We start from the raw sequence: 25,155 nt of genomic DNA on the forward strand, positions 1-25,155 counted from the left end.
GGCAGTGAGAAAGCTGTTAATAAATTCCTTAAATGGGAAGAATCATAGCAATACCTATCTAGCAGAAATCGAGGAGAGATATGTATATGTACACACATATGCACACACATAAATGTATGTTATTCTTACATGATATCAAGTGATTAAAAGTTACATTGTGTATAGAATCATAGAAACCTTTAGGTTGGAAAAGACCTTTAAGATCATAGAGTCCAACCATTAACCTAGCACTGCCAAGTTCACCACCAAACCATGTCCCTAAGCACCACATCTGCATGTCTTCTAATATATATATACACTAATGTATATATTATATTATATTTTATATATAATGCTAATATATTATGTATAGGCAGGATATCAGAGGGACTCCATAAGGCAGAAATAAAATGATAATGCATAACATTCAAAATGGTTTTGCTTATTTTCTTCGTATGTTTTTCTTGAAGGATTGTTCATCTTCGGAAGAATACAGCATTGCTGCAGCATTGCTGCCCCTGACGGCTGCTTTTTATAGGGTAAGTCTTTATTGAAAATCACTCCTATTTTGTATTATTTTTACATAACGTACATTGTTAAAATGAATGAAATGATGACAGGAGATACGTGGCGAGTAGAAAGGTTCATTCTAAAATTGATTGATGTCAATGGAAGTCTTTTAATAGGCTGTTATGGACGTTGCTCCAGAATTACACTTACTGATGTTGGGTGATAATGATTGTGATAAATTTACCCGGAACTAAATGCAGGCTTATATGATGGGTTAGAGAATTATCATTGAATTATAACTAGTCACTAAAATAATTGAAAAGAATAATTTCTGATGTTAATGTGTAAAAACTGTTTATTGGAGTACTTTTTTGTTTAATTTGGCATGTTAAGCATTGGCCAAAAAGTACATGTTAAGTTTTCGGTCTGTGTAGTTGTTAACTTTGGAAAATGTTACGAATGGCTTGTTTTAACTGTACATTTGTTTTCAATTTCTTGTGTTGGTTTTTTTTCTTTTCTTATTTTGCATAATGTTTGATAGTGATAAAATATAATAGTAAATATGAAAATGTAAATAATGAAAATTCTGCAAGTAATTATTTCAAAAGCAGAACTTTTGTAGTATGGCTGTAGTTATTTCAGTGTCCCAATACAGTAGCATTTTCTCCAGTTCTGGTTAGCTCAAGTGCCACTTTTTAGGATACACATATCTGAGGAGATAAGAAGTTCAAAATATGGACTTGCTTGCAATATTAAATAATCTTTGTTTAACATGAATATTGTTATACAACCCAGTTTGGGAAATAAGTGTTTAATCATTGGTCATTGGTACGTCATGACACTGCAAAACAGTAGTTACTGTGACAGTCTAGCCAGACATTAATAATGTGATAGAAATTAAGAAAAATATAACCTTCCATCCTTCAGATGGTGTGTGAGGCATTTATGAGTAGCCAGAAATAAAATGCAGAGATTGCTATTTTAGCTGAATAGAAAATAAGCAACAATAAGCTGAGAAATCAATCAGTGCTTTTTAATTTAAACTATACATTCTAATTGAACAATTTCTGGTTGTTTTAAACTAGAAATAGATTTTGTGTTGTAGTTTTTACAATAAGAAATGTGGAATGTGGAACTTTACCAGTCATAGAACATAGAAACAGCTGCTGAAGACGAGGGTAATTTTGACAGTCATATGCATAGGAAGTTTCTTGAAATCTCCTATTTAAGCCAGTATTTGCTATATACATAGAGCACAAAGTGGTAGATTTTCTCTTTTGTAATCGTTTGAACTGTGAAAAAGTTTTATTTCAATGAGCTTTATTTTAGAGCTGTACATAATACCCCAAGACTGCTTTCTAGAAAGAGTCTACAGAGTATTTTCATTCTCTTATATAAGCTAGTGTGGTGAGACATTACATTTTTCAATCCCAGCAAATAAACTTTCTCCCATCTTTAATTACAAATTCATCTTTTTCTATTCCCTCTCTTTTCAGTCCTTGAGTAGCAGTATCATGAGTTTTGTCATTTGTTGCTGCCACTAATACTTAATTTGGAGAAAAAGCTAATGAGCTATAGAGATTTTCCATTTGCCTGTTTTATTCTTGCTACTGCATTAATCCTGTGTTATGAAGAAAGATTGACTTTAGTTTTGTTTTATTTTATGATTTTTAGTTCCTCTAATAATAGCCAAGAGAGTCCAGACAGCTCTTTCTCTTGAGAGATACAGAGAGTATTTGGGGGAGTTGTAGCAGTTTGGTTAGATTCCTCATTTGGTAAAGTTCGATCAAGTAGAGAAAAAGAAAAGGCAGTAAAAAAAAAAAATACTTTTTTGTGTGGAGTATCATGAGTGTTGAAATAATCTTAAATAAGTTTTAATTTCACAATCAATGAGAGCAAAAAGCTGGATTGAATGTAGAATATCTTTAAGTAATTTCTTCTATACACTTGTATTTTTGGTAGGAGTACCAAGATCTCACACCATTTCTCTCACAAAAAGTTCTCTGAAATCTTTTGTGTAATAACCTAGTCCCATACTTAGTATTTAACTCTAAAGCTATACACTCAGGAAACTGTGAGTCCCTGGATGTAAGAAGCATGATCATTTTTTTAATGTTCCAGACCTGAATTAAAAATTAAAGTAACCTGACTGTTAACTTGCAAAAGCCAGCTGTTAATGCATAATAGAAAAAGAATTTTGTTTTTCCCGGATCTAATCCTCAGGTTCAGTGATGGTCCCCTTCGGTATGTCCCATTAGATACAATTCTTTGGCAAAAGTACCTATTTTGGTATAAAACTATTCATACTAAACACAAACTGATGTGTTGTTCAGAACATAAGATCAGCAGACAAACTTTGCAATGATTAGTTAAAATTAAGATTAACAGTTTAAGGTTCTGTTTTGAATTTGAGTAAAAATGAAACTTTTGGGAGCATTTTTCAGCTTCTCTAGAGGTTTTCAAAATTGTATCCCAAACTAGAGTGAGTGTGTTCTACCTGGCATGAACCTGTGTAGGAACAATGTTCTGCATCAGTATTCTTAAATTAAGAAAAAAGGGTGTCGTTTTTCCACCCTGTTAACATCTCTATAACCCTTTGGAGGGATTCCTGCTCTAGAGTTACACTAAACTAATGTTCCTCTTCCCCTGTTTTGGGGAGAAATAATATCAAAACCTGCTGCTTTACTTTTCTCCCTTGAGCTTCCTGCTTTGTAATGTATTAACAGTTTATTATATGTTCTCTTTTCACTGGGTTTCCCTTTACAGAAATCTTAGATAGAATGATTAAAGTTCTGTTGCTTAACACAGCATATTGCTCTTCTGTCTCTGATAAGTCCAGAGGAATGTACAAACTAAAATTAAGGTCATTTGGGGGATTATTTGTTTTTTATTAAAATACCTTCAGGAAAACTGGTATGTTTGCACTGTCAAACTATGTCATGGCCTTTTCTGCTGAGTTGCTTGTCAATTTTATTTAATTACCATATATAGTGTAGTTTACACACACACGCGCGCACACACTTCAAGCTGCATTTCATTTGTCTGTAGGCAGAGCACAGGTATTCCAATACTGTTGCTTCAATATGCAGAGCTGTCTCACCTCTGCTATAAGTGTGATTGTGTTTATGCTTTCCAAAAAATGGGGAAGTAGTGCTTGGCAGTATGTACTTGTTTTTATTGATGTTTCTGTTATCAGAATACCATGTTTAATGCCAGCAGCATACTAATATTATTTCACCTAGCCCTTTTGAAACTCCACAGTGTTCTTGGAAGCCAGGAATAGACAAGAATTGTGAATCTAATAGTGACATGGGTTTTCATTTGTGTGTGCATTGGTATTACTGCACAAGTGGTATTCCAAATCAAGTTATCGGTGAGAAAGCCTGTAGTAAATCTAAATACGTTGTAGAGTTGTATCAGTCAAATATATATTTTGCCATCTATGTTTGCTATGGCATTTTGATGGGAAATTATGATGGGATTTCATATCACAACATTTCATTGTCAATGTAATTCATGTTGCTCTAAATGAAATAATAAAAAGAAGTTACACAACATCACAGTTCCTTTGTGAAAGGACTATTGTGTATATGAACTGTTACATTTCATTTTATTTACCCAACACAAAGCAGAGCACTAATGAAACAATTACCTGTTGTTCCTAAATAGCTTTAATGTACATGGCCACACATAGTGCAGACACTGTTTGAGGTGCATAAATAATGAGAAAGATGTGTTTTCATGTGAGTCCAGCAGATGAAACCAAGAAACTGAGTAGTAAGAGAAACATACTTCTAGAGGTGATGTTGGTGAGATTAAGGAATGGTCCTCTCATGAAGTAGTCAGTGCTCTAGCCTTGAGGTATTTAAAATATTCTTGGGAAAACAGTAAAAAATATATAGAAAGGAACAAGCTTGTATGATCTAACAGGTCTTGTCTTAATTTCTTTGCTTACGTAAAGATTAGTCTAGGGTATTTCTACATATATCTAATTAAAATAACAAGAAACATCACCCTGTGTACAGCATGCTATCAGCTCTTGAGATGTCTGGTGAAATTTCAGAATTCCAGCTCCTGAAGTCTGGTGAGTGATCTGTTGTGAAACTTGATCAGGCAGGATTTGATTGCACTCTAACTCATGACTGGTGGGATTAAATTCATAGACAGGAAGTCAGTACTGGTTGCATATTTGTGGCCTGGAGAAATAATTCAATTTTTCTAGAAAAATAGTCACAATGCTTTTTAAAAATTTTAAATATTGGCCATGAGCTGTTAGCAAAATGTGACTCATCAGTGACAGTGGACTTTGGTGTGTACTGTTAATGTCACAAAAACAAACACATCTTTTGCTTCTGGGTTAGAAAAAGGTTTTAGTTTACCGTTAGTAATACTGTTGGAATGTTGTTTAAAATTGAAACAGTATAAATAAAATGTATTTATTCATGAAGATAAAAGAATTTTTCCATGTTTTTTTGGTACGGATGAGCCATGCTTATTTGGTATGCTGTCAATTTTTCTCTGTGTAAAATAGAAATGTAGTATATATAAAAGAGGTTTTTTTCTACATGTGGGAAGAAAGGACAAGATGAAAAGGACATATTTTAATCGTATTTTCATTTTATTAACTCATCAAGGAAGACAGTTTAATGATCCTATAATTGGCATTGTCAAATTCACAGGATTTGGAGACTCTGTTTCAATTATGTCTCTTTGCCAAGGTGGCAAGATGTCATGCAGACTGCGCTGCATTTCATGAAGGTTTAGTATGCAGCAAGAGTGATGATCAATGGCAGGCACCAGTTTCAGCCTGTCCGCTGGACAACAGGCAGAAGGAGCAAAAGCTCTCTTCCTCACTGCTATTCCATGCCAAGTCCCAGTCAGAGTCCACTTCTCCATCTTCCCTCCCTTTTCAACAAGGTGATGTTTGGCAGTCTGATCAAACATTCTTTCTTGCATCCCTCAACCATTGCAGCACCTGAATGTGCAGATTATAATACAATTTTCTGACTTTCAGGAGATTTTTTTTTTTTATTATTATTTTATGATTAAAATTTTTATGCTTCAACTGTTTATAATCGTCTGTGTTCCCATACCTTTCAAAGGATATTCTACCACCTTACATAGTAGATAGTAACGCACTGGCAAATTTTTGTTATTTGGCATTCAGAAGTGACAGTTCTGATCACCTGTGGTTGAATAAAGGAAGTGACATAATAAAAATATACTATTCTGAAAGTAAAGTTTGTCCTGTGTAGAAATGATGAATGGACTTCCCTATTTTATAGACAAGCATTTCTTTAAATTGCAGTAGCCATAGCAGTATTATTTTTCAGAATCACAAGTATTTCATTTAGATTTCCCAGTCAGTTGTTGTTTTTAATGGCTTGATGTACACTTGGATAGTGCTGATCTTGTTTCAGCAAAAATAAACCAAATGCAGTAAACGGTCTCACAGATTGAATATATTACATTACAAGTGACATTTGTCATTTAGCATAACGCAGTGAGATGCGTTGGAGACTGCTTCATAATTGTTATGTGATTAAATTATGTAATTCTTGGGAGGGATGGAGGGAAGGATTGGGTGGGTTTTTGTTGGGTTTTTTTTAATGCTTGTAAGCCACCAAATTTTGAAAAAAAATTCAGTTGGATACTGATGCTAATTTTATTCTAGAACTTGCAATGAAACATCAGAGAAATATTTTGCAGACTAGGGCTAACTGAAATCCTTAGGGTATGCTATCATTTGCCTGTTCATCTGCATGTCTGCCCATTTATCATTTGTATTCCATATGCGCATGCCTTTCTCTGTTGAGAAGGAAATAGAATTACATAAAATAGGAGAATTACTTTATTCAGTGTCTTTGAAAGATTACAAAAATTTGGTAAATCATTTTACTTAAAACTTTTGGATATAGTACAGAACATTTATTCAGGTCATCTTAGGAATTATCCTAGTAGCGTTTTCAAGATTAAAAAGATGTTAGTCTGGGTTTATTGGAAGTGGGTTTTGTTTAAGTTTGTTTACCTTTGTTTTTTTTTTTTAATAATCTTCATGGTGAGTATAAAATCGTGATTTAAGAAAAAAATTTGAAGTTAATGATAAAATGTGAAACTGGAAGTATGCCACATTAAGACACCAATATAAATAATTCTAATGTGTTCCACAGTGAAATATATATGCTCTTTTGCGTAGCAAAATAATAAAATGAAATTAATTTGAGTGTATACTTTGCTAGTTGAAATGAATTACCAAGTTTCAGTAACAGTTATGACAGACGTTCAATGGAAGAAAGCCTTTACTCCTTGAAATGCCTAAATCAATGACCACTTTACTCAAAAGCCTGTTAGGTGCGGGAGGGATTCCCAGTTATAAGGGATTTCTTTGAAGATTAAAGAGGCAGTGCTAGAGAAATTCAGAGTAGTTTATCATATTTTAACTTTTACCATCAAACGCTTTTTCAAGAGAGACCCAATTCAAGGTTAATTATGTAACAGAAGCATCATAATTTGAAATGTGCTCTCTGATGTATAGCATCAGCTACGAAGTCACAGAGAAGCTACCTAATTAAAGGCTGATGTGGAAATCTGCCATGGTGGATGAAGAGGTGATTCCATTTTTCTTTCTTTATCAGGCAGATTTTACAGTTAGTATCAGCTGGAATAAGTGGAATATTGGTCCAACTGTACTGTGGAAAACAGTGGAAAATTTGGTGCTAATGTTATCTCTGTTACTTTATAACAAATAATAATATATTAGTCTTTATTTTAGAACTTGTGTAAATACCAGGGAATTGCATAAAGTTATTGGATGACACAATGAATTTTGAAACAGAAAACTAGTGGGGTTTTTTACATTTAACATGAGTTTTCATTCTTAACTTGTGTTTCTGCACAATTGCAATTGGCCCAAGTAATTCTTATGAACATCAGCATCCTGTTAGCCTTCTATAAAGCTAGAAAGATTTTCTGTAATGCGTTAGCTTTCTATACTGAAATATTTTCATTCTTACATCTAGATACTATATTTCCTTCTAAACATTTCTGTCTTGCTCTGATGTGCTCACTTCTACTTTAAAATTCTCCACTCTTGAATTGCTGGCTTTAATTTAGGAAACTCCCATCCTGAAAGACTTCCTTTATTGTCTTGGCAAGAAGTTTTGTCTGCTTCCATTAATTTTCTTCGTGTATCTCTATTCTGCCAGTTCTGATGCTATCTTAGTCTATGGGAATGTTGTTGTGACTGAAATTGTACTAAATAATGTTACTTTTAATACTATACTTATTTATCCATTCTCGGAATGGTAGTCCCTTAAATGTAGAAATACATTAAGTTGCCTGCTTAAAAAACAGCAAGAACATGCCTGTATCATATAGTGGATACTGTGGAAGAAGCTGAACCACAAAAGAAAATATATGTAGGCAGACTTTAAGTGGTTCCAATTTTTCCATAACTCTTCTAAAAGAAACAGCAGTGAATTTAGGGACATCACACAGCTTTTTCTGCAGTACTTCAAATGAAGGAATAAGTATCAAAAGAACATATATTAGCTTTCATCATTGGATTTTGCTGTTCTTTCACTATCAGAGCCCTAATGCTTCTTTATATCAGCCCAGATTGTAATGTTTCAACTCCAGGTACCAGTCTGTCCTGTTAGGAGAAAGTAAGTGGTAATGTTGGTGAAGAGTGTAAAAGGGCATGATACACATGCCCTGTTTTGCAGGGGTAGGGTTGGATGTTAATCCTTTCAGGTGATGCATATTTTGTAAGGAAAAAATACATGTTTATCCTTTAGGTTGAGGTCAGTTCCTAGACTTCTGACACTAGTGTAACTTAAACCACCATGCAGTATGTTTACAATATAAGCTAGATTTTTAAATCTTAAGTTAATTTAATATGTAAATTGATTTCCATATATCATCTTGTCTAACAATTCTTCATTCAGAGATCTTACTCATTTTAGACATATTCAAGTTGACAGGCAAAAGACTGATTAAGGGTATTTTACAATATTATCAAGTGTGTATATTAACATTATTTGCATTACTGGAAAATCCAGGAGCCCTAACTATGAACCAGAACTGCTGGTCTTGCTTTTGTACAAAAGAACACAAAGATGAAGACCCTTATCCTCAAGAGCATACAATAAGAATTTGAAATAAGTAATAATACTTGAAGCCAGGCAGTTTGAGGCACTGCAAGGAAGCTGTGGAGCAATATTAGTCATCACTATTGTTGGTGACTCTGTCCACCAATAGCTTAACTATGGCTGAGGTTTTTATAGACGTGACATAAAAGCAGTGTTGTACTGAATGTTGAGAGAGGATAATGTGATTACTTGGCGGGTGCTTATGAATATGAGTGGGGTCATGGAAGAGAATAGTAAGGTGATGGTCAAAGTTCTCTCAATATTTCCAAATGCTCTCCCAGTCAAGCGTTTCTTTGCATCCATTAGAAGTTCCTTTCATATAAAGATTATAGTTCAGTAAATAATTTTTGTAAAAGCAAACATACTTTTTAAGTTAAAACAGGAATCTGGGGATTCTTGTTAGCTATGATTGAGTGGTTTTGCAGTATCACTTGCAAACACAGATGCCAAAATGTTGGGTTTTGATCCTTAAGATTTTAATTAGCATACTTTGGTTTTGAATGGATACATAATACATGTCTGTAGAACAGATTTTATGTCTTTGCAGGTAGAGCATATCTCACTTCCGAAACTATTTTTAGGTGAAAAAAAAATCTGGAAGAAATACAACAAGGAAGTATAATATGACAGTTGAGCACATTAGTGGGAGAGACTAACTAGAGGATCTTTTTAACATGTGTCTCTAAAAGGAATTTTGGAAATTAATTACTGTAGTAACTTTGCTCTGTTGAAGAAGCTTGGTTTCCCAGAATGACAACATCATGAGAAGCATTGAAGAGAACTTTGCAATCTGCAGTTCCTTTCCTTAGTGGTTTGCGGGAGGAGGTACTTGGACAACACCCTCCCTCCCCCCAGTTAAAATAAGAAGTAAAGATAAATGTTGTAGTAAATGTTTAGTTCTGTAACTGAGGAACTGATCCATTATCTCCTAGAACAAACAGAAACCTTTCCATTGTAATCCCACAAGCATTGGATTACATAATTTGTGACTATTCCCGATTCCACTTGAACTCATTTTCTAGCAATGATACGGAACTCTGGTTTGATGGTAACAATTTTAATTTGGTTATAGCCCATCTCTTTACATTGTTGTTATTTCTAGGAGGGATTACAGTGTTACAGAAATACTGCTTCATTTAGAATTTTCACCATGAAAGAATTTCTGGTGGTTTAATTAAGATTTCCGGTAAAGCTTCTGACCTTAAAGTGAAAGAATGTAAATCTGAAATAACAGTGTCCCATGCATTTTCCATGTCTGTAAGTTCAACTTCACCTCCTGATCACTACGTCCTTATTCCAGTAGAATGGAACTTAATTTTCTGCATGAAAATACAATTCCTTTTATTGAATTCAGTTTCATTGGAGCATTATTATCTGTCATGATTTGAGCAGCATGTTTCCAGAAGAGAGCAAATGCTCACAGATGGTAAGATAAGTTGCTGATACATTTGTGTATATGGCCTGCTTTTGTGTGAATTTCTATGTTGCCATCCTAGATAGCTCATCAACAATTTAAACTGCATGTGGCCAAAGAATTGGGGTGTCACAAATGCTTTCCTGTATTATGGTTTTCCCCTTCACTCATACACGTTATGATTCTCCCAGTGATTCAAGTCCATAATTGAAGTTTGTATGTGCTACTCTTGTTTTCATCCACATCCTTGCATTTTATCCACTTGCTGCTTTTTTATCCTTCATAATACTTGCTACAGTTGAAATTCTTGTTAGAATCCTCTTCTTCACTTCCTCTGATTCATCACTGGCTTTCTGAACTTGTGAATATCACATCAGCTCTTCGTCTTTAGTTCAAAACACTCCTGCCAATAAGAATTTACTAGGCAGATGTTGTAGCTCTCCTCTTCCTCATGCATTGCTCATGCCATGTCTGGATCTTATCATTTGGCAGAAGAGTTCCTTACAGTATCCTGGTCTGTAATGCACTTGCATCCAGCACCTCCACGATCACTCTCTTTCCCTGTTGGTCAGACTGGACCTTCGTTAATCTCTCAAATGACTTACCTCAGAGTGCAATAAGTTCAGGTTTCTTGTCCTTACTTTCAGAATTCTTCACAATATTGCTCTTCCTGGTTTTGCCCATCCTCTCTCTTTCACCTTCTGAACCATGTAGTATATATAATTTGTATTGCCAAGACGAGATCTAGTACTATTATAATTTTTTAATTAATTTTCAGTTTATATTCTGTATTGTGCCCTTACATCTTTCTGACTGTTTTGCTCATCCTGTTCCTGAGGACTATTGTTTTAATAGTTTCTTCAGATAAGGGAACGCTGTATATTGAGAGAACTTCAGAGAGTTCTACCACTGAAGACAGAGAAAGCTGCAATAGGAGAGGGAAAATAGTAATTAAAGGAATACTAGAATGAAGTGACACAAAACTTAAAAAGAATTCCTTTATTACCTTTTTTGGGATTACTTAGATACTCTATTAACTGGGCTTTAAGTTTCATATCAGGTCATCAATAATTCAAAGAACCACTGTCTGAAAATAAATAAAACCATAAACTTGTGAGATTTACAGGTTTTATTTGTTTCTGAGCATAGACCAGGATAACAACTTTGTTGCTGGGGGGTTATTTTTGTGGGTAGAGCCAATACCACCATTCCAATGCAGTCACACAGGCGCACGCTCACTGCTGAGCTACCTAATGCCAAAGTAATACGGTGACATTTTAGAAGATTTTCAAAATAGCTGTGTCGCAATTTCAAAAACTTTTCAGATAGATTCAATGCTGCAACTGAGAATTTGTGAAATCTGTAACTTAACTAATGGATTTAAACGTTGGTGAACAGAGTCATGGTGATCTCTATAATGAAATTAGATTTTTTTTTAAAAAATACTTTAATGTACTGTAGACAGGGGAAAAATATCAGCATATTTCTTATCCACTTCTTGGAACTTAACCTTATTTAGAATGGTGAAGTTCTAGTATGAAAATGTCTCCTCGCTTTCTTTTTTGCGGGTTCTGAACATCCTTCATTCTAGATGATTTTAGTTTCCTTAGCATGTTCCATCTATAACAGAACTTTGTAAATCTTTGTTATCTCTTTTGAGAAAGGAGAAGTATGTTATTGTGCATTATTTAATGTTACATGTAACTTTGTATTAGCCTATATCTGTCTGTCTTGATACATCTATATAGAAATCTGAGATATTCTTTATGGTTTTAAGTAATGTTTAGTAAATTATACATGATCTTCAGGAATCTGGGATTAAAGATCATGAGTACTTAGATGTTTAAGTCACTTTTGCCAGAAAATGTATACAATAAATAAAGCTCCATCTAGAATTACATCCCAATTTTGCAAAATTCTAGAATTCTATTGCCCTCTGCTGGTTTAGTCTACCTGTCTGTGTTTTGGTAGCGCTGAATTATAAGTGAATTGGCCTTTCTTTTATTTTTCATGGTGATATAATAGTAGATAAACAGTGTAATGAACTGCTTTGCTACTCACGCTTTAAGGTATTTTAAAATATAAATCAGTCTTGAGTCCAGTTTTGTTTGGTGGCTTTCTGAAGGTAGGAGACATTTCAGATTTTCTTTTTTGTTGCTGAGGTTTTCCGGTTGGAGAAGTAGATTGATTCAGTATTTCATCTTCTTTTCTAAAGCAGGAAATATCAAAACTAAAAAAAAAGATAACGGAAGCTTCACAGTTCTTACTTTATGCTTGTATGACCTTTCCCCACGTTTCTGTGTACAATATGTGTGGGTATAATTTTACATTTTAGACCAAATGGGAAAAGCGTTTATCAAATTGAATTTTTTGACTCATGTTACCCATGCAGTGCTCAGCCAGACTTGAAAACGTACTCATATAAATTTATACTTGCTTGAGTATGTGCATGGTGTGATAAATATTGATATATATGTACAGTGTGATGAAGTGTTATCTGCAAGTAATATATAGATAAGCCTCACTCCTGCAGGTCAATCTATGTAGGCTGATCCTGCGGGACTTCTTTGAAGTCTTTTTGAACTTACCAGGTATCTGTGTGGGCACCGCATAGATCTGAATGCAGGACGGGTTCATAGAATATGTTCATATGCAGAACTTTGTTTACATCGCCTTGGGCAGGGGCTGTGTGTTGCCTGCAGTAAGTGGTACCTCTTCATGATATGCAATAGGTGGTAATTGACTGAATGTCTATATAAACAGCTCCTAGATGGGGAGTAGCCCTTCAAAGTAGCAGTGTCGCTATGTCCTGGATGACCTATAAGCTTACACTTGCAGACTTCCAGGGAGAATCTTAACCAATACAGGAGAGGAAGTGCTGTGATCTCCTTTGGTATGCAGAGAAGATTGGTGGGTAGTTTCACAGGTGTTGCAATAGCTTTCTCACAGAGGTCAAGCAAATAACCCATAGCACAGTGATTCCTTGAGGAGCTGAGGAGGAAGCTATTCTTTGCATTCAGCAGCAACCTCCTTCCCACTTCTTTTCCTTCCTCTTCTCACCAAAAATATCCAAACCAATAACCCAGCATATAAGTTGGAGACAGAAGTCCAGTTTATTTCTGAAGTAAATGGGGTTTCTCTAAAAAATGGAGTACTGTTGAGTTTGCTCCTTCGTTTCTATAGTCACGAGATATGCAGCAAAATCCTGTGAAAAAAGCATAGTCTCAGGTATATTTATATTCTATTTTTTATGCTTTTTGTTTTGTAACTCTCTTTCAACTTCACAATCAACAACTGGATTCTTTGCTTTGCTTTCTTCTTTAAGCTTTTGTGGTGTAAAGGATAATGACTGACAAGTGATCAGCACAAAGCATGCTTTTCTTTTCCAGAAACAAGCAATCTAAATAATACAATGTCATAGAGAAGCTCTTTGGGGACCCACACCTCACAGTAAGTTTGAGAGTCTTGGAGTTGGTGCACATTTTTTACTGAGCCACAAGTATCATTTTCAGAATCAGAAGTATCCAGTGTCAGGAAACAGAGAAAAAATTCTAGGCAGGTATTATCCAGTGCCACTCAGTAAGGTGGAAATAATGGAAAGATAATTCCTGAATTCAGGAAGTTGTGTACAGTCACACATAGCAAGTCCCAAATCTACCTTGTGTTTTCACAAACTGTAGAATGTAATTCATTATTTTCATGTGGGTAATGTCTGTTTCATACATAATTTAGGAGGGGAATGTTTGGGGTTTTTTTAAGTGCCATTAGTCTCTGGAAAGATCTCGGTGTCCTTTGCAAAAGTTAACTCATTTTCTGTTGGTTATTACATTTTACACCTCAAAGCTTATTTAAGCTATCATACAGACAGCTTTAGAATAAAGACTTTATCAGTTCAGAACTATTTTTATTATTTTCTTCTGGGGTCTTTTCTAAGCTGACAGCCCTTAAATCCTCCCTTATAAGTAGGAAATTCTTTTGCTGCCTCCTATGTTCATTCTGTCTGGCAGAAATGAATTATTGGGACAGGGAGAAAGAACATAAATATCAGTGTAGTTTAGCTGTCCTATGGAAAGATAGGTGAAGATTTGTTTTATATATGTAGTATTGCTTGATGAAAAACACTGAACTACTGTTTTACTTAAATTGGAGAAATCCCGAGCAAATTCCTTTGAATACAACAGTAAACATTGGGGCCCTTTTGATGTATTAGATTAGTTTCCATTCTCATCAAACGGGCTGACTAAGCACTCCCAGGGTAGAGAACATAGACACTGCAAGCTTCATGGAATGCTTATATTTATACCAAGAGTATTTTGAATCCATGGATTTTGACTGCATAGGAGCAGTATGTGCTTCTTAAGGTTGGTATTCATATTGCTTTTTTACAAACAAACTAACCAAAACAAGGTGAGAATCCAAAGTGATTTTGCCCAAAATAACTGGGAGAGCTGAGCCTGGAACTACAAGTCCTGACTTTGATTCTGTGCTCTGGCCACTATCAGGTTTTGCCATTTGTTTCAACACATGCAGGTCATGAGAAGGATAATATTTATGATTGCTTAGCTTTTTGATGGATTTTCTTTCATCCTTTTGTAAACAAACTATTTTTATTCTGCCTAGAAGTTACTGTCAGTGTTGATTTATGTCGTCATATCTGAACATAAATCTCTATCATTTAAAAATTATGTTTTGTACATGACTGTTAATGGTTTTAAATTATGAGCAGAGGAAGAGTATCTAAAAGCCCCTCAGCTTTCCTGTCATGTTTGTCCCCATGTGAAAATCATTTGTTTCATTTTTATTTCTGTAACACTATTACTGTGGACCCAGGGTTATGAGTTTAACTTTCTTTTGGGTTTGTGCCGAAGATCACCCCCTCTTTACCTAGTTTACACAGTTACCTGATTTGGGCTGAGGCATCCAAGGCAGCTGGACAGGTTGAAAGTCAAATCACTCCTTTGTGTGGCATTCACTACACAAATTGGCATGAGTTAACTATACCAACTAGCTAGGCTTGAACAGACATCTACCTTTTTTCTTTTTTTCTCCCTTTTCCCTCCTTTCTCCCTTCTTCCCTTTTCTTCTCTCCCTTTTCTTCTCTCCCTTTTCTAACATTATACTCCCTTTTTGCAGTATATTGCAACTGGGAATTACTGCCAGTGAAAAAAATAAAGTTTAAATCCAAGTAAAAGTCATTATATGGCTTTAGCAGTAACTGTAGCTTTCAAGATGTGTTGTCCATATTTATATTCCATGATTTACCTGTCCCCATCCCTCTGTAACACAAGTTTTGTGCATCTGGACTTTGAGTTAGGTGAATGATTTGGGCCAGATCCATTCTGTAGGCCCTGTGTTAGTTACCACAGCTGAACAAATTAGGCCATTTTAAGCTAGCTGTATACACACCTGCCAACAGTGAAAGATATGAAATGTGTACAGCTCTTAAAGACTAAAGATTACTGTAAAGGAGGTAGCTTTACAGGTGGATAGAGGTAGTCCTCCTGTATATTTTTTGTTTTAACATTTTCTCATTTTTTACAACTGAAAAACTCCATTTCATGTACAATTAGTTGTCCTGCTAATTAACAGACTTGACATAGTCATAAGTTAGTGTACATTTTGTATGCCTGAGATTCTTTCAAGGGATGCCCAGCAGTGAATACAAAGATCACTGGGACACTATTTGAGCTGTCCTGTTCTGTAATCTAACAGCTAGGTCAAGCATGGGAGCCATTGCTGTGCGATCAGTTATCATTTCCTGTGAGCTACCATAAACTGCATCACAGCTGAAACTTGGGAATCTGTTAAACAAACCAGCTATCTTCTGTTTCAATCTGTATTGAACGAACAAAGTCACATTTAATGTAATTTGAATCTTCCACACATTTAAATTTCTTAACAGGTTACCAAGAAATTTTGATGAAATTCTGCATGATTAAATAAAATTTACATTTCTCACTTTTTGATGGTTAATCGTGAGAAGGTATTTCAGTTGAGTAAATTTTAGTAGCATGTCATACATTTCCTCAAACATACCCTTTCAAAGGACTTTGTCTTTGATAGGGAATGAATACATGGCACATGATCAGAACTTTTAGTTCATGATGTACTTGGAAGAGCATAGTGTGGAAAACAGTTTGAAGAATTGCAAAAGCAGAAATCTCTAAACCAGACTTTAAATTTTTAAGTTGTAGTCTTCTAGCCTTCCACTGGAATGCCTGGGTGCTTCCTAAGGAAGCGTTATATGTACTGGCTGTTGTATACAATTGTACAATTATAAATATTAAATCAAGTAGTATATATGCTCTACAGGAATGTGGTTTGCAACACTATCATTAAAGTAAAATTTAACTTCTACATATAGTGTATATTTCAGGTACAGGTAGTATTCAGAGTGAAAGTCATTAAATGAGGCACCCAGTACTTTATTCTTCAGTTCTACTGTAGAAATAATCATAAGCAGGTATTTAGGTTACCTGTTTCTTTCCTATATGCAGTATACAACACAAATTTTTCTGTGGCCTTTTTTTTTTCAAAAAGTAAGAACGTGTGGTATAAGATTTCATTCTTCATTATTTCAGTTACTGAAATAAATTTCCTTTCACTGTATGTGGTTATCAAGAACAGTAAACAACTCACTGGGAGACTAGTGGCACCTGAATAAGTAGACCTAATCGAAAAAAATGGTGCATTCATAATGAGTAATGCTGTAACAATTCTGGGTTTTTTTGAGACCTTACAGGGATCCAGACCCTTGTGACTTCAAAGAAAATACCCCATTTGGTTCTCTTTCAGGAGCTGGATTTGGGTCATACAGTGCGGTAGATAACAATGAAGAGAACAATTTATCTAATCATCTGCTGTTGCAACAAATGCAGCTTATTGGAAGGACTCATTTGCCGCTTACAATTATTTTAAATTTCATTACTGTAGTTCTGACTTTTAAATAAAATGAGAAATAATTTCCATCTGTTTGAATACTGATTTCTGTGTTGTAGGACTAGGTTATTAAAAATACTATATTTTGTTGGCAAGGAAAATGTTTTATATTAGAAATGTGTTCTGTAATATCATCACAGAATTCTTCTTCTCAAGTCTCATTTTTCTACTGTGAATCAAGAAAGCCATGCCTTGCACTGGCATTAGACTTGTATACAAGCCTCCCGTATGTTAATTTCTTTAATGGCACAAAACTGGATATAATTTCTCTTTCTTACATTGCAGTACAAAAGATGGCATATATTGCATATTTCAGTCTGTACAACTGATTTTAGATAGATAGATAGATAGATAGATTTCAATACTCAACCCATAGCCTTTAAAGGAAATTAAATAATAGGACTAATTTGTCAATTTTGCATGTTTTTTGCTTTCAGAAATTAGCACCTGGAGTTAGTCAGTTTGCTTACACCTGTGTACAAGACCATCCTATCTGGACTAACCAGCAGTTTTGGGAAACAACCTTTTACAGCAACGTGCAAAATCAAGTTCGCTCCCTCTACCTTACAGCCAAAGATGACAACCATGCAGTACAGTTGAGACAAAAGGTAGGAGAATATATTACAGTAAATATCAAGGTAGTATTTTTATTCACATTTTAATTGTCCCCTGAGTTATAGAGAGCTAAGTTATGGTTTCTCCAATTTTACATATTTTTCTTTCATTTTTCCCATATTAAACAGAATACAATAACATGAAAAATAATAAAAAATTTGCGTTTATCTGCAAAGCATTATAATTTGATGTTGCTTTTCTGATTTTTCAAACAAACACTTTTTGTATAATTTTCCTCACTTTAAGGTATATGTTTTTCTTGAGAGTAGTAACTTATCGTATAGCAATGTTATAAACTAGCGACAGTTCTGTTATGTGAACAACCTATGCTAGCAGCAGTTCTAGTGTCCAGTGCTAGATTATTACCAAACCCTAGGGTGGTTTCTGTTGAATGGCACTCAGTCTGCTTTATTAAAATTGGACAGATCTTCCAGAACACAAATTGTCTGTGTTAGGAGGAAGAAAGTACATCTCTAATGCAAAAATGAAAGCATAATGGGAAGCCTTGCAGCAATCTAAAATAAGATTTTTTAATATTTTTTTTTAAGAAGGAGCACATACACATAGTAAAGAGCCATTTGTAGTCTCTCTTCTTGTATGAAAATATCATTATCAACTATGTGACTGAAAAGCGTATGCTACACAGAGTCATACAGCATTGTAAAGAGAGGAAGTAAAATGGACAGAGATATTCCCAGAAATGTAGTCAGAATGAAGAACTGAAAAGGCATGTCAGACGTAGCAGGGATAAAGAGAAAAGGACTGTGGGATTGTGTACGGGAACCTCCTTCCAATCTGACACTATGTAAAGATAAATGTGAAGAGTAGTAGAACTTACAAAGAAGCATCTACTTTAACCCTCACATGTGTTTATATGGAAAATTAGCTCAGCTTTAACTTAGTATGGAAAAAACGTTTACAAGATACCTAGTCCTTTAATAATTTAACATCAGGCATTAGGTCACTAATATCAGCTGCCAGATTCCTTTATTCTAATTTCCTCAGGCTATAATATAATTTGAATATGTGCCGTCTACCTAGTTTGCTTCAAGCAAATGCTAGAATTGGACTCCAACACGTGAAAACATGAATGTTTCAGCTGGTCTGGAATCCATTTATATAAAAGCTTGCCTCACCTGACCATCCTAGGAATTTGGAGAATATCACCTGCATCAAGCAATGAGCTGCATGTTATTTCTCAATCTGATTTATGCTTGTTCTTATGTGACCTAAGCAGAGAAGCTAAGGAGAGCAGCTATATTAAAATCAGTAAACCACTCTAAAGAAACATGGAAGATCATATAGCATAAAAAAGATGTAGAAAGAAATGATGTTATGTAGATTTGTCTGCATTGTGCTACTTGCATATTTCAATGAACTGCCTTCAAAACTCAGTTATTATAATCATAACTCTCCTTAAACCCTATTGAGTGTAGTTATTTGCTTTTTCTTTTTAAATTAATATATAATTTAAATAACCGAAGTTTAATAAACAATTTAATAAGTAAAGTTTTAACTAAACATTGTTTTTTAAGTTACAGCTTTATTATTTCTTCTATGTCTTTTTATGTCTTTCTATACGTCTTCTAGGAGAAAAATTCTGTAGGTCCAGACCAGGATAAGACAGCAATGGACCTGGCTGCTGAGCAGTTGCGATTATGGCCAACTCTTAATAAACAAACACAGCAGGAGCTAGTCCAGAATGAGGAAAGTACAGTCTTCAGTCAGGCAATTCATTTTGCTAACCTCATGGTCTACCTGCTGGTACCGCTGGATACGAGTAAGAACAAGTTATTGAGAACATCGGCTACTGGTGACTGGGAGAGTGGAAGCAACAGTATTGTCACAAACAGGTGGGTACACAAGTTCAGTGGTAATCAGTCAGGATGGGCCACAGTTTTCAAAAGCTTCTTAGTTTATTCTTAGCTTATTATTAGACTTATTCTAAATATCAGATTATTTCAGTATCTTCTCTTCTTTTCAAGTTCATTAATTAAGAAGAGCAGAAGTCTAACCTGATTCCTCTTAAATAGCAGAACTTAATCTGGAGTGATTTACCACTATTTAAAGGAACATAAAAATGTTATTGTCACAGTAAGAATTTTTAATCTAGTAATGCAAACGTTGAAGACAAGCATAGGGTATGATGAGAAAGAAAACAGCAGCCCAAAAACTACTCTGTTAATTTTTATATGACTTGAAAAAAACAGTGTATGAACCTAAAATCAGGAAAGCATTTGCATAGCATCCATAAAATTTCTGTGCAACAGCTGCAAGGAGGAAAGGCACTGAGGTCACAAAAACCAAGAGGGCTAAACCACTGTGGCAAAGATTAAATTACTAAGGAGGCAGGAGGAGTATAACACCAGTTACATTCCCTAGCGTGCAAATCCAGGACATTTCATAACAAGCCTTCCTCCCTCTCTATTTATTGTCTACATTATCACCTATGATCCATCAGAATTCCCACCTGATAAAATTGTAGAACACTGCATGAGAACACTGACATCAAGTAAAAGATAGGCAGGCTATCAATGTAAAACTCCCCATGGCTACTCATTTCTGCTGACTAAACACTTCTAAACTCAGGCATTAGGACATGCTCAGTAGACGGGTTGCAGCATATGTTGCAATGTGTGAATCTGGCCCTTAATATTATTGTGGGAGGCATTTTTAGATGTTCAAAGTACATCTCCCACTGACTTGCATTTTCTGTCTGATGCACAAAAAATTTTTCTTCTGGGCTTTCTAGCTTTTGAATGCTTTGCTCTGCAACCAAAATATTAATTTAATGTATCTTTCTGTATGTAACTGGATATTTGTTTTCCATGGGTTGCAAATAATGTACTTGACTCTATGAAAAGAACACATAGAGCTCACTTCCCAGCAGCTTTTTTTCTCCTGTGGTCCTGTCTACACTGGAATCATGGAGGAAAAGTTCTCCATGCAGTTCTGACAGCGTTAATGACAGTGAAAATATGGCGTAACTGTGGTACCACCATATGCTTTTAGCAAGGTTTATGTATTGTAACTAGAAAAAATAAACACAGCTTGTCTGTCTCTAGCCAGGTATATGTGCATCACCAGCTGAATTCTTCACACTTGAAATTTCTTTTATTTATGTCCGTAGTATTGCAGGCAGTGTTGCAGAGAGTTATGACACTGAAAGTGGATTTGAGGACTCTGAGAACAATGATGTTGCAAACGCAGTTGTACGCTTCATCACAAGATTTATTGACAAGGTTTGCACAGAGAGCGGAGTTACACAGGATCACATCAAGGGTCTTCATTGCATGATACCAGGTAAGAATTGTGACAAAAAAAAGTGGTTTGTAGTCTTTCTTTTTTCTTTTTTTTTCCTAGTGAGAGAAATACACTTTTTAGATTCAGTTACTTTCGGTGAAGTTAGAAGGTTAGATTTCTTTTCTAGACTATAATTGCTGTTGAATTTCAAATAATTATTCCCTTGGTTTTTAAATTTGAGAATTTCAGAATATCAGAGTTTTAATTAGATTGCAACTTTCTCTTTCATATTATGTGAGACTTCATTTATGGTATTACTGCTTTCCAGGCATTGTAGCAATGCACATAGAGACACTGGAGGCTGTCCATCGTGAGAGTAGGCGGCTTCCACCAATACAGAAGGCAAGTATTATGAAACATATTTGTGTTCTTTACAAGTACTAGAATCATGCAATTTAGTCATCTTTTTTCCCCCTCATAATGTCAGGAGGAAACATCAAAACGTTGAAAGAAAATTTCCACCAGTGATAAATAAAATGCTTGGCTTTGGTCTCATGAAATATGAACTTATGAAACTAGTAGAGCCAAACTTCTGATCATAAACAAGCTGTTGCATGCCTACTGTTTTTTGAGACCCATTTCTCTTAGTTGAGTCCAAACTCTTGTCTCCCTTCTTTGGACTTAGTCTCATAACAATTTTGTTTTGAAGCGCTTTAAGCCAAATATTATAACTAGACTGAGGTATAACACTGGTATTGCCATTACACTTACACTTTCATCTCTTTGCGTCAGCCCAAAATTCTACGACCAACTTTACTGCCAGGAGAAGAATTTGTTTGTGAAGGTCTCCGTGTACTGCTGGATCCTGATGGCAGAGAGGAAGCTACAGGAGGACTGCTTGGAGGTCCTCACATCCTCCCTGCTGAAGGAGCTTTGTTCCTTACCACTTACAGAATTATATTTAAAGGCACTCCTCATGATCAACTGGGTAAGAAAAATTACACAGTTATAATTGTGGTCCTTCAGATAGGCAGGACTTTGAGCTTGGCCTATCTACCTATTCAAGCATCAACATCAAAATGTATATACCTCACAGTATAATTTTTCATGTTGATCAGATAGCAATAATCTCTTAATATAGTTTTTTTTATCACTAGATATGACAATGATCTATTTTGATTTTGCATTTAACTTAATAGAACTTACGTCTTCAGATGAGGCATGAGGTGCCAAATGGTTGTTTATTCCTGCGTCTTGGTAGATATTTAGAGTGCTGTCTTCAGTAATTTATGTAATATAAAATCATAATATGTACTTGTCTTAGAGGAAACATCAGTAGAATGTCACATGGTATTATGGGCTTTTACAGACTACCTAAAGTTGGAGACAGAAAATAAGGACATTCCTGACTACTTCAGTAATTTCCATAGACTTCCTGTTTCGAATGGACAAAATGCTTAGTGTCTTTATATCTCAGTTCCATCTGTAAAGTTGGTCTAGTAATGCTGCTTTACAGAGCAACGTTTGTAAGCTGCTTCACCACTAAGAGAGAACATATATACTGTGTGAGATCTGCAGCTTCCACTACCCCTAGCTTTTCATTGAACAGGTTTTTTTTCAGCCACTGGAAGTGTGTTAAATGAAAAATATTAATGAGTTAGTATTCTCCCTAATAAATTCAGTATTCTTTTTAATATGTAATGGAAATAGCTCTTCTGAATGATAAATTTTCATATTTTGACATCTGCCATTTCTAAGCAGATTGTCATTCAGAAGTATAAATTTATTGTGGAAAGTTCATGGTCATATGTAAAGATATCAGTGTATATTGTTCATTGTTTGTAAGTCATATAATGCAATATGTAATTGGAATAAACTTGAAACTGTTTCTTCACCCCCTACCAACCTAGATTTTGGGGGTGCATTTCCATCGTGTAGAAAGACTCAGATGGAAAGAGAACATTTTTCTAATCACCCCAGCTGAAATTAAGCAGAAGTTCAGATGACAAATAGTATTTTAGGAATTTACCAACTTTTCAGGTATTTTGCCTGAAATTAATTCTGTACTGTTATTTTCATGTTGCTTTGTGCTTACTCATTCAATGTAAAAGTACAATGTGACCAAACCAGATCTGATTCTGTGATTTAACAAGTATCTCTAAATACAATTTTATCATCCTCAGTTGGAGAGCAGACAGTGATCCGGAGCTTTCCTATTGCATCTGTTACAAAGGAGAAGAAGATCACTATACAGAACCAGCTGCAGCAGAGTATGCAGGAAGGACTGCAGATCACTTCAGCTACCTTTCAGGTAAAAGGAAGTTTATAAAAATTTGTGCGACAACACAGTCAGCTCAAAATACTTATGAACATCACTTTGTCCTGATATTTGTGAAGAGTTCAGTTTTCTGCGCTGTAAAGTCAATAAAGAATGCAGTCCTGTCATAGAAACCCTGGTGTTTCTTGGCCCAGCTGATATTTATGGAGGGTTACCATTTTCATGTTTGATTCGTTTCACTCCTTTCCTCACCTTTCTATTTTGGATCCAGTAAAGGGCTATTTTTGGTCCAAAATCTCTTAATGTTAGTAGAGGCCTAGGCAGGCCAGTGGAAACATGCTTTCTTTCTCCTCTAGCTACATGGAATGAATACGGAGAAGCTCTAAATACTGCTTTTGTCTCAAGATTTGTCACTTTACCAGCCTTCTGTAAAAATCCATGGCAGAAAGTCATGGTACGTCTCACGGGGAAGCTGCACTTCCAGGAATCTTTAGAGTAGCCACCATTGGCTAGAACCAATGAGCCTCCGTATGACTTGCACAGATCCTGGTAGTTTCCTGACTTCTGCACAGATCCTGGTAGCTCCCTGGCTGTAGGATCCCCCTCAGTGTGTTCAGCAGAAGCATGTACTGCAGGGCGATTGAGAGAGATGGACTTACAAGAGTTAGAAATCATGAAGCCTCTGAAGTCTTCCCTAAATGTTTCTTCTTGGTGGTGATGTTAACTGTGGTCAAACCCTAAGAGATGGAAAGTTGAAGGCAAAGAATTTTGTATCATGGACTTGAAAGTAGACTGCAGTACTTAAGAAATATTTTCTTGGGTTGGCTGACTGCAGAAGTATATTTTCATTGAGAACAAGAACTCTAACATTTGAAAACATAATAAAATAGATCATCAGCATTTTACTATCTCCTTACAATAATGCATATTATTTAGCTAGTCATCTTTCAATGTCCTGTTCAAAAGCATAAGATTAGGAATACAAGTGAGTAAAACAACTGAAAGAAAGTTGTTCTTGTGGACTTTCAAGAGGTCTTCGTGAAGACTTTTATTTTCCAGAAATTTATTTACCAGAATAGTTAGCATGCTTCAACGATGTGCTAAATACAGACACAGCTCAGTGTTTTTAGTGCTGGATTCAGTCAAACATCATCTTTGCTTTTGTTTAGCATAGTTTTGTATTAGGTTATGAAAACAAAAACAATCAGCAAACAGTTTACTTTCTGCTCCCATTGTAACAGCTAGAGTTCAGTACAGTATGAAATAGCCTCTCCTCTTTGTTTATTAATGATGACTTTCAGAAGGTTTTGGCTGCACTTACGCTATTTAATGTCTTTAAAACTTCAAATCAGTATAACCCCTGAAGATTCAAGAGCTGCTTTCAAGGAGGTCCTAGAATAACAGAGTTATTAGTCATTCGGAAAGTATTTACAAAACAAGTGAAATTAAAAAAGCAATTCTGAAATCCACCTTCTAGATGGCAAACTAAAGACATTCAAAAGATGTATAGGTATGCACTCATAAATAAAGCTCTAGGATATTTCTTCGTTTGCTTTTTGGACATTCCTAAAGTTCTTTTGGGCCCTTTTACAGATTCCCTATTTTCTCTCTCTCTTCCCTGACCCCACCCCCCGACAACCCCAAATTGCTGACTGTCATCCTTTTGGCTGAGGATGATGGGATGGGTTTTGTTTGTTTGTTGTTTTTTTTTCAAAACCTTTCAAAAAGCATTTTTAGTGGGGTGGATGGATCAGTGTTGAACAGCACAAGATTTTTAAGGATCAGATTTCACTATTACATTTTTATTATTAACAGTCTTCTATACTTCACAAGGTGAGGCAAAAATTGGAATGACTAAGTAATGGAACTATAATGGTTGTGACATTTGAATGTTGGTTTGATGAGAGTCTTTGAAGTGCATTACCAACCTTAGTTCCTAGTATATGGGCAGAGCTGGCAGAATGTTTCCAAGCTAAGCTATCCCAGGTGACTAGTATTTGAGCTGTTGTAGACATCTCAGTGCCAGC

The 25,155-nt window shown here is 35.3% G+C and overlaps 1 protein-coding gene across 4 annotated transcripts in view; it reads left to right on the top strand.

Moving 5' to 3' along the window:
* SBF2 (SET binding factor 2) overlaps nucleotides 1-25,155 on the top strand; it is a 323,859-nt gene that overhangs the window by 244,851 nt on the left and 53,853 nt on the right. For all 4 annotated transcript variants that reach the window (XM_087745080.1, XM_087745103.1, XM_087745088.1 and 1 more), the window contains 7 exons: nucleotides 450-518; nucleotides 17,430-17,600; nucleotides 19,198-19,460; nucleotides 20,738-20,910; nucleotides 21,179-21,252; nucleotides 21,643-21,838; nucleotides 23,034-23,161. In XM_087745080.1, coding sequence (XP_087601206.1) covers nucleotides 450-518; nucleotides 17,430-17,600; nucleotides 19,198-19,460; nucleotides 20,738-20,910; nucleotides 21,179-21,252; nucleotides 21,643-21,838; nucleotides 23,034-23,161 — 1,074 coding nt within the window. The remainder of the gene's footprint in view (nucleotides 1-449; nucleotides 519-17,429; nucleotides 17,601-19,197; nucleotides 19,461-20,737; nucleotides 20,911-21,178; nucleotides 21,253-21,642; nucleotides 21,839-23,033; nucleotides 23,162-25,155) is intronic.

This window comes from Nipponia nippon, unplaced genomic scaffold (genome assembly GCF_047370975.1).
Source record: "Nipponia nippon isolate SJK-2023a ecotype South Korea unplaced genomic scaffold, ASM4737097v1 scaffold_10, whole genome shotgun sequence".
Classification (NCBI taxonomy): Eukaryota; Metazoa; Chordata; class Aves; order Pelecaniformes; family Threskiornithidae; genus Nipponia; species Nipponia nippon.